A 12698-nucleotide genomic window follows, 5' to 3' on the forward strand; every position below is an offset into this window, starting at 1 on the left:
TGGATTGTGAAATTAGTCCACTGTGACCTACATTTTGCTAAAAATGAAATGGAATTCAATAGAGAATCAAAAGAAATGTTGTCTTATGGAACTTGTCCCAGTCATATATACGGGTACAAAAACATCAGTGTACTGGGTCGCCATGTTAACTTATCTCTTGCTGTGCAGTCCACACTGGAAGGATTCTGAGTGGAGGAATGAAGAACTTCAATATGCATGTAGTGTGAGGAAGGGCAGGATGCAACATTAATCCCCTCAACACACCTAGGAATTAGGTACTAATGTCTATTTCACAAAAGAGCTCAATTGCTTGCCTGAAGGCATACAGTTTATTCAGATGGAAGGAAGATTTGAACCAAGGTGAGAGTTTCCCTAAGAACTACATGGGATACGATGTTTATAAACGGATGCTAATGAGGGGTGCCTGGCTGGCTCAGTCAGAAGAGCAATTCTTCATCTCAAGGTCGTGAGTTCGAGCCCCATACCGGTTGAAGACATGACTTAAATAAACTTTAATACAGATAGATTAAAAAAATGGATCCTAATGAATGAAATTCTGAATACAGTTTTAGACAAACAGTGTCTTTGCTTTGGGAACAGGATATAGCTCAGATAAAAGATGATGGACCAAATTCCAGAAGTAACAGAGAAAACTATACTCACTATGCCAGCTAGAGAAAAGAAAAAGAGTAAGGCATCTGGTACCTGGCAGGCAATCCTGTTCACGATGTAAATGTTAGCTGAATTATGGGACTAATTCTCCATTAACTTATTCCACTTTTTTCTGTTGTACTACCTAACAATGATTAAGTATCTAGTGCACCTGCTTATGGCCACTATTTTCTTCTTTCCCATAGTTTTCCATGCCAAGTGCACAGAGGGCCCTCCAGAGCTGCTGAGTTGAACTTCACTTACTAAATAGGCTAATGTGGACTACCTTTTGATGCTAGTTATCTTTCTCCAGAGAAATAATAAAAACTCTTCCTGGTTGGCAGAAAATATTCAAGATTAAGATATCTTGACACTAAAAGAATATTCCAAGTTCTAGATATTCTTACTGTCTCCTAAGAAAATGTGAATTCCAAATAAGAGACAAACAATGACCATGTTTAAACAAAAATTCTCAAATAAGGGTTTGCAGGCAGTGACCACCAGTTAAAAAAACAAAACGAAACAAAACATAGAAGACTAAAGTCATGTTGACCAGACTAATCCTAGTCTACAGTGAGGGTCCCCTGGCATGTGAGTTGCAAATGATATATGTGATAAGGGAATTGTACCTAGAATATATAAGGAACTCTTAGAATTCAATGATAAAATGAATGGGCATTTTTCTCAAAGATATAAAAAATAGCCAATTAGCACATGAAAAGATTCTCAAAATCATTAGTCACCAGGGAAATACAAAACCACAATGAGATACCAGTTCACATTTACCAGGATGCTATAATCAATATGGCACAGCCACTTTGAAAAACAGTCTAGCACTCTCCCCAAAAGGTAAACATGGAGTTACCATGTAATCCAGCAAGTCCACTCCTAGGTATATGCCCAAGAAAAATGAAAACATATATCCACATGAAAAACTGTACGTGAATGTTCACAGCCGCATTATTCCTAATAACCAAAAGATGGAAACAACCCAAAATGTCCATCAAATGATGAACACATACACAAAATAGGATATATCCACACAGTGAAACATTATTCAATCAGGAAAAGGAGTCAAGTACCGATACATGCTATAACATGGATACAAGCCTTTTATTAAATGAAAGAAGCCACTCACAAAAGATGACATACTATATATGATTTCATTTTTATTGAGTATCCAGCATGAGCAAATACAGAGTAGTGGCTGCTTAAAGGGAATGGGAAATTCAGAGTGACAGCTGAAGGGTACAGGGTTTCTTTTTGAGGTAATGAAAATGCTCTAAAATTGTTTGTGGTTTTGGCTACACAACTCTGAATATACTAAAAGCCAATGAGTTGTACATTTTAAATGGATGATTTTTATGGTATGTGAATCATATCTCAATAAAGCCACTACCACCACTACTACCCACCCCCGAAAAGTGAACTAAGATATTAAGCAGAAGAACCAGGTTCACATCCAGTTCCTCTTGAATCCAGTATCCAGGCCCTGAACACTATACTGTACCTCCTTCCAAAACACAAATGACAGTTACCTGGCCAAATCTACACTTAAACTCTTCCAGCAAAGCAGTGGTATACCATAAGACACATGGGATAATTGCCTTCAAATAGCTTACAGTTTAAAAACTATGTTTATTGTCAGAAGAGCAAAGCCATGTACTACATATAAATCTATATAATACATAATATAGTACATGCCTTTGCTCTTCTGATAACCTATGATACAGAATATATTCTATAACAGAGACTGTGACATATAGTATATCATATGGATGATAATCCTAAGAGAGGATCAGATCACATTCATAGAAACAGAGATTTATTTCTACTGGAGGGGAAAAAACTGCTCCCGCCTAAGCATTGACTAAAATTATTTGTAGCTAAACAAAATACAGCAAAAGATCCCCAACATTTAATCATCCTGGACATACTAAAACAAAGCAGGGGTCGGGGTGGGGGCAGTTTCTCATCTTAATTAAAACAGGACCTTGAGGGGCCCCTGGGTGGCTCCGTCGGTTAAGTGTCCGACTATGGCTCAGGTCATGATCTCATCCTTTGTGGGTTTGAACCCCGTGTGGGGCTCTGTGCTGAAAGCTCAGAGCCTGGAGCCTGATTCTGATTCTGTGTCTCCCTCTCTCCCTGCCCCTTCCCACTCGTGTGCACGCATGTACGCACTCTCTCTCAAAAATAAGTAAACACTTAAAGATGTTAAATAGAAACTTTACATCCCAGATCTGAGGCTTATTTTCAGGATAGGGCTTTACAATGCATATATTCCATTGTGGAAATCCATTTCTTAATTGTTGAGGTCTGAAATAACCCTAAATGTGTATTAAGTCATTAACCTGGCAAGAATGTATGCCTTGGAATCATTTTAAAGGGTTTCCATTATGAAAGTCGCTGGAGCCTTTAGACAGTACAACTCGTTCTCTCTCTCCCATAGACTAGAAGACCAAACTGTCCTCTCTCTGATGCCAGACCACTACCTCCACCTTGTGGCCACACTAAACCCTGGATCACAGCCCCTGTCCCACAGACTCCTTAAGAACTTCTGCAAATACAAGAAAGAAGCCATTACACTCAGCCATCACCATGAATGCTGTGACCAAATGAAGTTCTCACAATACAAAGCACTGAGAATTTCACTTGGTCAGCTCTTGATGAACAAGTATCAGTAACAAGTATTTGGTGTGTCAGAGACCTTCAACAAGAATCTTCAAAGCTTTAACTTGAACGGAACTGGTTGTCCCCTATCCTAGGAATTAAACAGGTGAACTCTGGAACAAAATGTTTTCCAACAGCATGTGGATTTTTCCAAATTTAGATACTGCATCTGAATTCCAAAGATGAATGGTAAATATAGATTACTCTGGATGTATATCAAATAGCCAACCTTTGAAAATAGACCTTTTTTTTCTTTTACCTGGAAGGGATAGAAAAATGTTTTTAGGACCATTATTCACAATCTTAGAAAACCCAGTGACATCCCTTTCTTTTGATATAGGGAGATACAAGAATAACACAGAAAACAAAAGTCAGTTAGATGAGTTTAAAGCCAACCTGGACTTCTTCCCAAACCTGACATTCCCATCACCATTTCGTTCTCAGGTAAAATAATGGAACTAGAACGGCCCTGGGTAGATTTCACAATCAGTCAGCATGAACTAAGATACAGAAAAAGACCCTAAAGTCGGGATAAATCAGACAACTTTGCATGAAAGGCTTAGCCAAACCGTCAAACTGACAATCAGGATTGAAATTACAAAGAGCTAAAAGACCTTCGTCAATACACTGAATTTTACATGGAAACCACATCGCTGTACAGTATGGTCAGCTTCTTATAATTAGCTTAGGGAAAGTAAAATTTCAGGACATTCGATTGGGGCAAAAGCATTAGGGAGCATCTAGCCTAGGGATAACAGGTACTTTTGTCAACATACTAACGCAGATGGGCTGACAATGGCTGCCCACAGTTCTGTGTGTTGAAGGAGCACAAGACCCAGTCTGGACTCCCAAGGCGAGGACCCGGCTCAAACACCAACATGTGCGGAGGGCAGTGGACAAAGGGATTGTACACTATGACTTGCCACCTTTTGTACCTGGTTAAGCTCTCCATTCCTGATTTTAGTTTGCCCTTCTCTGTTTACAAATGGAAAAGCTGGGCCCAGAGAAGGTAATGCAAGGTCATACAACTAATGAGAGGCTGAGTCAGGATAAGCAACCAAATCTATGCCTCCATATCTGTACCAACAAATCACATTGGGAAAAGATAGTGTTCATATCATATTGCTAATAATTCAAAGAAGAAAAATGCTAATTGCCTCTTCTCAAGAATCCCTGAAAAAAAAGTTTTAGTTCCACAGCAACACTGTCTCAGGAACTTTCACACAATCTATCCTGTGGTTAAAAACACATTGTTCCCCCTTTGTAAAAGGAACCTAACATTTCCTACCTGTAAGTCAGTACATCACAGTATATCTCCAGAAACTTTATTAATTGCAGTTAAAAAAAGAGAAAGTGTGAGACAGAGAGAGCAGGTGCTCCACAGACTTGTCAATCTTACTACAAAAATGAAGTCTCCACTGTGGGAAGAAACAGCTGAAAAATATTTTTCACTCACATGCCCCAGGGTATCTGAGGCCAAAAAGAATAAGGTGAGGGAGAATAATATGAGGAAAAAAGTGTATTGAGAAAACTATAGATTCTTACCTGCTCTAATGTAAGCTGCTTCGAAATGGTATCATTCTCCAGTTTTTTAATTTTCTTCATCAGTTTGTTGACCTGGAATTCCTGCTCTTGTTCGAGATGCTGTTCTAGTTCGGCTTTCTCATGCTGCAACTGGAAAATGGAAAAATCACAGACATGGGAATTGAGACACTCAAAAGCCACGGAAACACCGGCTCCATAAGCTGATTACACCGAGTAAGAAGTATCATCACAGAAGCTACAATCCTCATTTCTGCTGACACCCAAGTGCACACCTAGTGTGTAACCTGCTCCGAGGGTCCTCTAATTCACAACCACAAGTTAGAGTCCACGTACATAAGCTCCTGGCCTGAGCCAAAAGGCCACAAGTGACAGGGCAAATACACCTGAGCATCAAACCATGATTAAATACAGATTGTTTAGTTTTTAAAAACATAGAAGTTGTTGCCTCTGTAGAGAGGAATTGGGAAGCTAGGGATGAGGTAAGGATGGAAACTTCAAATATAAAACTAACGTTTTCAAAAAATATCCCTATTCAAAAACACACACACACACACACCCTTCAGTACTTTTCAAACTATATACCATAAAAATTATATTAAAAATAGAAATTTTACAGTCAGTTTTAATTAAATGAATTAGTTTACTCAGATTTATATGTGTGTAAAGAAGGAAGAGATGTCACAATCACAAAACATATTTAGTAAATTATTCTGAATGCTATGTCTCAATATACTAATAAGCATCCTTTGGCAAAAACCAGTAGAATTAATTATCTTTCTATAATGAGACTGTACATCACACCTCCTACGTCTTTCCTAAAAGCCCAGGAGGGAGGCTTCTTATTTATGCAGGTAAAACATAAGGTTAGGGTTGCCTGTGTGGCTCAGTCGGTTGAGTGTCCAACTCTTGATTTTGGTTCAGGTCATGATCCCAAGGTCATGGGATCAAATCCCATGCAGGGCTCTGCATTGAGACTGATTAAGATATTCTTTCTTTCTTTCTTTCTCTCTCTCTCTCTCTCTCTCTCTGCCCCTCTCCCCCTGCTCACGCTCTCTCTAAAAAAATAAAAGAAACAAAAGATAAGGTTATGGTGTCACTGAAAAGTATTTTTAAAAGGTCCCCCAACCATCAAAACCAAAGGGGAATTGAGGAAATGACAACTGGGGTTCTAATTTCTAACATTCTCAATTGGGAGTGTTCATTCACAGCAGGGGTTGGAGAGAATGACAGCAACAGGGCCCAAGAGAGATTAAGTAAAAGCCATTAAAAACAATGAAACACATGTACTTTTATGTGGGGGTCTAAGAGGACACTGCTGCCTACTTTCACCCTCAAAATCACTTCTTCAGGCAGACACTGTGTACCAGGTTCTTCATATGCATTAGGCAGGCGTGATCACTCCCATTTCCTATGTGACAAAACAGGAGACTGGACCAAGATAATTCAGCTGAAGGCAGTGGAGGCTGGGACCCACATTCTGCTCTGAACCCCAAGCCAGTATTCTCCCACTGGATCCTGAGCAAACCTAGGAGGAATCAGCTTCAGACTCTGCTAGCATCTAGTGCATCTTTAGCGTTTAAAAAGTCAAACGACCCAGGGCGCCTGGGTGGCTTGGTCGGTTGAGCGTCCGACTTCAGCTCAGGTCACGATCTCGCGGTCCGTGAGTTCGAGCCCCGCGTCCGGCTCTGTGCTGACAGCTCAGAGCCTGGAGCCTGTTTCAGATTCTGTGTCTCCCTCTCTCTCTGCCCCTCCCCTGTTCATGCTCTGTCTCTCTCTGTCTCAAAAATAAATAAATGTTAAAAAAAAAATTTTTTTTTTTTTTTTTTTTTAAAAAGTCAAACGACCCAACAGAAAACAAGACGCCACAGACACTTGCCTGGAGGACACTGTGTCTCTGGGTAAACCCTGCATATGGCATGACAGGCAACCCAAAAAGATTAGCCAGGCCTGAGCAACCTCTATACGGCTGCACCGAACCCTCACCACACCGACACAATTACCACTGCTCTGCAAGCACATACTTGGTTAAAAAAAAGGTTAAAGTCTGACAGTTTTCTAAGCTGGAAATGTTGACGAAACAGATGCTTCTTTCTCCAACTGTTTTTGATGTGCAACTTCAAGAAAAGCTGGTCAACCTTGCAGGAACCCAGGAAAAAAGCAGATGCAAGGAAGCACTTACAGTGACAAGTCTATTTTTAGCTCGTTCTTTAAAACTCAGGTTCTGCAGGATCAAGCAGTAATTACAAGAAACAAGAGAAACCAACAGAGAACAAGAAGAGCTCCTGGCACTTCAGACACAAAGACCCTGATGCAACAAGACCACTCACGAGGAAGAAACAGCAAAGCATGCCCATCCCCACCTAACACTTTTACTCTGTAACATACCTGTGTACCCTCCATCTGTAGGTACTACATTAGACGCAGGGGACATCTTGAGTGAAGATGTCACCCTTGCCCTAGAACAGTTTATGACCACCAAGCTTAAATGGTGTCTACTGGTTTTAGAAAAATAAACTTTAGTCTTAAAACCTTTAAACATTCTGCATAGTAGTTTTTACACCAGGTATGTTTTCCTCCAATATGCTTTCAATTGCTGCCATTTTTATTTAAAAGAACCCCCCCTTTTTTTTAGCATTATTCTTCTGCCCTGAGGTAAATTAAAACAATCAAGGATGCAATCTAACATTGAAACATGTCTGGCCCACAAAGCCAGAATGTTAATCTGAGAAAAAGGTAAGGCTGTCATTGGCTTACAGAAAAATATTCCTATTTAGACAGATGGTCTACATTGTCAATATCTGATGAGGTATTTCCTTTAAGAATACAGATTAAACTAGTAATAAAATTCATAAAAGCTCTCCATTTTAAGAGGCTTTTCCCTCTCAAGAGATATCCCCTAAGGAAAATTTGATGGTAAAGCTGTTGTCACCAGAACTCAAGTGAGATCCCTGGGTTACACTAACCCATTTGGGAAAGATCAAGCCATCTTGAGATCTGTCTGCCAAAGATGCCCGTGTTCATCATCCCCCAAAAGATGCGCGTGTTCATCATTCCCCGAAAGTCAGGGCTGGAACAAACAGCTTTGCTGCTTGCTTTGTTCTGACATCTCTCAGGTGACAGCCAATTTCGGGGCAGAGCGTGGAGTTTCTGAACAGAGCATTAGAAACAGGAAATAGGTTCTTCCTTGGAACAAAGAAACCACCAATACAAAGAGAAACACACAGATACAGAGACACCCCCTTCAAAGTCATGAGAGTTCAGATGAGCAAGAAGGTGAGAGAGCAGAAAGGGATCTTGAGGAACTAACAACTGCAGAGTCCGCCTGAGGAACATTCAGAAATTGTTGGTTTTTTAACAGATACCATGTAAATCCAAGTCATTCGGCCCCAACGGGGCTTGAACCAACATCCCAAATCCACCTGCCTAGAAGCCACAGCTCATGACACCAAAAACCCTAAAAGGAGCCTCGTTCAGGCTGACACAAGCCAGCTCTCAGAAATAAATTTCCTACGTGTAGGCATAAAATTCAAGGCATGATTTTAAATTTCTAATCAAAGGTCTTAACATTTTATGAGCAACTTTAAATCTTCCAAGAAGGTCAGTGATCCTAAACTAGAGCACAAGTCATTCAAACTGAGAAGTAAACAGTCAAGCAAATTCTATTAATGTGTTTGAAATAAACTCACGTGTGTGCCTTAAATATATCCAAAGCAAAAGGCTTAGGCAGATTAATTTTTTAATCAGAATTTTCTATAAATACACTTTATAAAGTCAATCACAAAGATTATGCAAGGGTTTTATGACTATTTGTGCAATATAGTTAACATTAATTTAAAAAAGTGTAGAATGGAAATTATATTATGTAACAAATGATCCACTGGCAGCACATTTTCAATGGAATTAGGGCTATATGAATAAGTTTGCTACTTAGGTTTCACCATCAAAAACAAAACAAAACCAACATAACTGAAAGCCATAAGCAAAGATACAAACTATAAACCTATGAATTCCTAAGTATTAAAACTTGAGCATTTTGTTACCATATCAACTCATTATATATGAAGCCCTAAAGCAACCTTCCAGCCTGTTAAAAAAGACAAGTATAACATTAATTTGATCTCAAATAGGCTAGGCTTAAGCATCATTCGATCACTCACAACTGCTATCTTACAATTTATAAAGACTTTCTGGAGCCACTTCTGTGAACCAGGCCTCCCTCTTGTGTAAGAGACTCCAGAATTCTTCACTGCATGACCTTTATTCTGGGTCGAATTCTCACTAGCAAGTAGAAGCACTGCAAACTGTTCACCTAAGAGAACCATCACAGGTGCACATGTAGGTCGGCTGTCGAGCCAAGCCTCCCAGCCGGCATGCAGCAAGTTTGCCAAATCCCAGGCTGGGCGAAGCATGTTTGCGAGTCTGGGTTTGTTGTCCATCTAGCTACTGCCAAGTGAGGCAAGCCTCCAGCCACCAGCCCCAGGACCCAGCTTTCTCAGTGCAATTCAGAATAAACCCAAGATGCTCCCACCTTCTTTGTCACTAGTCCAGGCTAATACTTCTGTGTACTCAACACCCCCATCCCACAGCCAGCATCCTTGGTTTACCAACAACTACCAAAAGCTAGAACTAACTGCACTGGGCCAAGTAAAGGCCACCATAGGACAATAACTGCATGAAGTCATTGGGATGTCAAACACAATTATATTATTCATAGAAGCTTTGCAAAAAAAAGTTCAAAACTAGGTGAAAAGACATTGAGTCTTTTATGAACCAACTTTTTAGCCACTCTATTGAGGAGTGTGAGCAGAAAGCTTTCCGTTTCAAATTCATTATATCACCACTAAATGCCTCTTGGGCCCACACTTATTCCCACCTCCAAACCCCTTCTGTCACTGGTACAATTGTTCTCAATCAACACCTCATATCAGTTACCAGTTGGCATTTAGTCAGCCTCCAGAGCAGCTGTCAAACCACCCTCTTCTTTGTATGCTCATGGCCCCAATCTAGTTCAAGTCTTTTATTATTCTTCACTGGGCCACTGCCAAAGCCTCCTAATAAATCTCCCCAGATTCAGTGTAGATCATCCTGACAGACAAACCCTATTAATACATCAACATTCTGCTCAAAACCCTTCAATGGTTCCCTACTTACCTGCAAAGGTATAACATCATTGGCATGACATTCAAGTCCTTCCATGATCCAATCCTATCCAAGTTTCCCATGCTTTCCTCATGCTATTTCACATTCTGCCCAAGTGACAGTCTAAGGTTCATGAGTATAAATGCCTTCAGGGTCCAGACACCTAACAAAGAATGGATGTGCCAAAAAACAGCACATGGTTGTAACTGTGTTAAAGGCAAAGTTCATGTCTTTTACTCTTACTCTTAAAAGAGTAAAGACTCTTTTACTAAAATAATAAATTTAAAAAACTGAAACCCATGATGCTGGGCAAACACTTCTGGAAACCACTCCAGTCCAGGGGTTGCACACCCCTGCCTCCACAACCCTGGTCGTGCTGTACCCTCTGGTAGAGTGCCTGAATCCCTCCCTCCAACCTATTCAAAGTGAGCGATGGCTCAGAAAACATCTTCCACAGTACAGTACCTTCCCACATGCCCCCAACATACTGTATCCTCCCTTTCTTTAAGCTGTGAGGAGCACATTGTACCTGTGTGCATGATAACGTCTAGTTCATGTTTCGTATCTTTCTATTAGCTACTTCTAAAAGCAGCTAATACTTTAAGGCACTAGTTACTATGTACCAAGCATTTTATATGGCCATAACTCTGTGGCAGATACTATCTTTTGCATTTTACCAAGAAGAAAACCACAGCTTAGGGAGGTCAAGTAACTTGCTCAAAATCACACAGCTGATGAGGAGTAGATCCAGGGTTGAAACACAGGTCTCTGACTTCACAGCCTTCGTCCTTATCCCTGATGTGTGCTGCCATCCTCGAGCTCCTGTATACATTCTCGATCACTCTTACAGGACTGCAAGCTCCATGAACAGCAGTGACCAGAACATAGTGAATTCCACTCCAGATCATGGACAAATCTCTTGTCCATGCAAACACTGACTCACTTCCTTTACACTGTTCCCTTAGAGTAAGCCTCAGGATGAACAAGACAACTAGGTAAATATAAAGGGTGCCATTACTACATATATAGTACTCTCAGGTGACCATCACCTAAGTCAACAAATGTTAACACTGCCCGCTCTCTCCCAGAGCCTAGTGTATCCTTCCGAATCACAGCTCTCCATCTCTGAGGGGTGATGGCTCTCCTGATTCTCACTCATAGTAAGAACTCCTTGCATTTTTTTCTTTAAAAGAAATTTTATTGCCTATGTATTTCTAAACATTAGTTTTGCTTGGTTTTGCATTCTTTTTTGTCTAGCTTCCTCTGCTAGATAAACTTAGGATTTCATTCACCTGCATTACTTAGTTGAACAGTATTTTTACTGCCCTATGATATCCCGCTGGATGAGCACAATTTGTCTACTCTATGGACAATGAGTATTTGGGTCATTTCTGGTTTTTTACTATTACGTGCAATGCCACAAAAAACATTCTTGTATACATCTGGTGTACATATGCAAACATCATGAATATATCCAGGACTGAAACTGCTGAGTCACACACCGTGAATATTTCCAGTATCATTAGGTAATGCCAAACTGCTCTAAAAGCAGCAACCATTTCCATTCCCTGAGAGCATACAGAAGACTTCTCTAGTAATATCTTCTTGTGTTTTATTTTGCCTTTCTTGATTACTAATGTGTACTTGTTCATTTGTTTCCTGCTCATATGCCTACCTGCTTGTGCAAAGAGTCTGTTCAAGTCTCTATCCATTCTTTGGAGCAGTCCATTTTTCATACTGATTTGTAGTCTCATGTTAGTTATACAAGTTGCAAACACCTTCTCTCACACTGTGGCCTGTCTTTGCATTCTCTTTATGTGATTTCCAATGACATGTCTTTGTTCTTCTCTAGGCATTACTTAATGGCAATACTCCCAAATTTCTCTGTTAAAAGAAATCTACCCTGCTACCTATCTGTAATCTCCATATGGATGTCTAGACCACTCGACTGAAGTTCTGACCTTCTCACTCCAAGTCTACTCCACTTAAAGTCTTTCCCATCTTAAATTATGGTTAACTATATTCTTCCAATCATGGAAGCCAAAATCTCCAAGTCTGTTTTGAGCCTGTCTTTTGCTCATGCCCACTTCTAATCCATCCTCAATCCAATAGGATATTCCTTCAAAATGTACCTAGAACCCAATGATCACCATCTTTACTACCACATCCTAGAACAATCAACCCTATCTCAGTGTGGATTATGGAATAGTCTTATAATAGACAGCCTAGCTCCCACCTTGCCTCCACTCCATAATTTCTTCTTGAGATAGCAATCAAGGCAAGATCATTTCACTACTTTGTTCAAACCCCTTTCCTGCCCCCCATGGCTCCCACTGCAGAGTGAATGCCAAACTCATGATTATGGCTCAATGGCTCTACGTGATCTGCATGCTGGCCACCAAACCCCCAGTACCCATTACCTCCTCAATCTCAACTCTTACTCCTCTCCCTCCAAGACTCCACTCCAACCACATTGGCCTCTCTGCTGCTCCTCCAACATGGCAGGCACGATCCCACCCAAGGCCTTAGCACTTTCCTGTCCCTTCCAGCTTCAATGCTCTTCTCTCTGAAATCCACTTATAGGCATAGGTTTTTTTTTCCCCCTAACAAATACAGTACCATACTATAAATGTATTTTCTTTTAAGTTTATTTTTTTTATTTTAAGAAAGAGAAAGAGAGCAAGCCCAAGTGG

General features: G+C 40.3%; 1 protein-coding gene across 3 annotated transcripts in view; it reads right to left on the minus strand.

Moving 5' to 3' along the window:
- Positions 1-12698, minus strand: part of CCDC6 (coiled-coil domain containing 6) — a 107415-nt gene that overhangs the window by 34615 nt on the left and 60102 nt on the right. For all 3 annotated transcript variants that reach the window (XM_042907482.1, XM_042907483.1, XM_042907484.1), the window contains exon 3: positions 4867-4995. In XM_042907482.1, the coding sequence (XP_042763416.1) occupies positions 4867-4995 (129 nt within the window). The remainder of the gene's footprint in view (positions 1-4866; positions 4996-12698) is intronic.

The sequence above is a fragment of the Panthera leo genome, chromosome D2 (assembly GCF_018350215.1).
Source record: "Panthera leo isolate Ple1 chromosome D2, P.leo_Ple1_pat1.1, whole genome shotgun sequence".
Lineage (NCBI taxonomy): Eukaryota > Metazoa > Chordata > Mammalia > Carnivora > Felidae > Panthera > Panthera leo.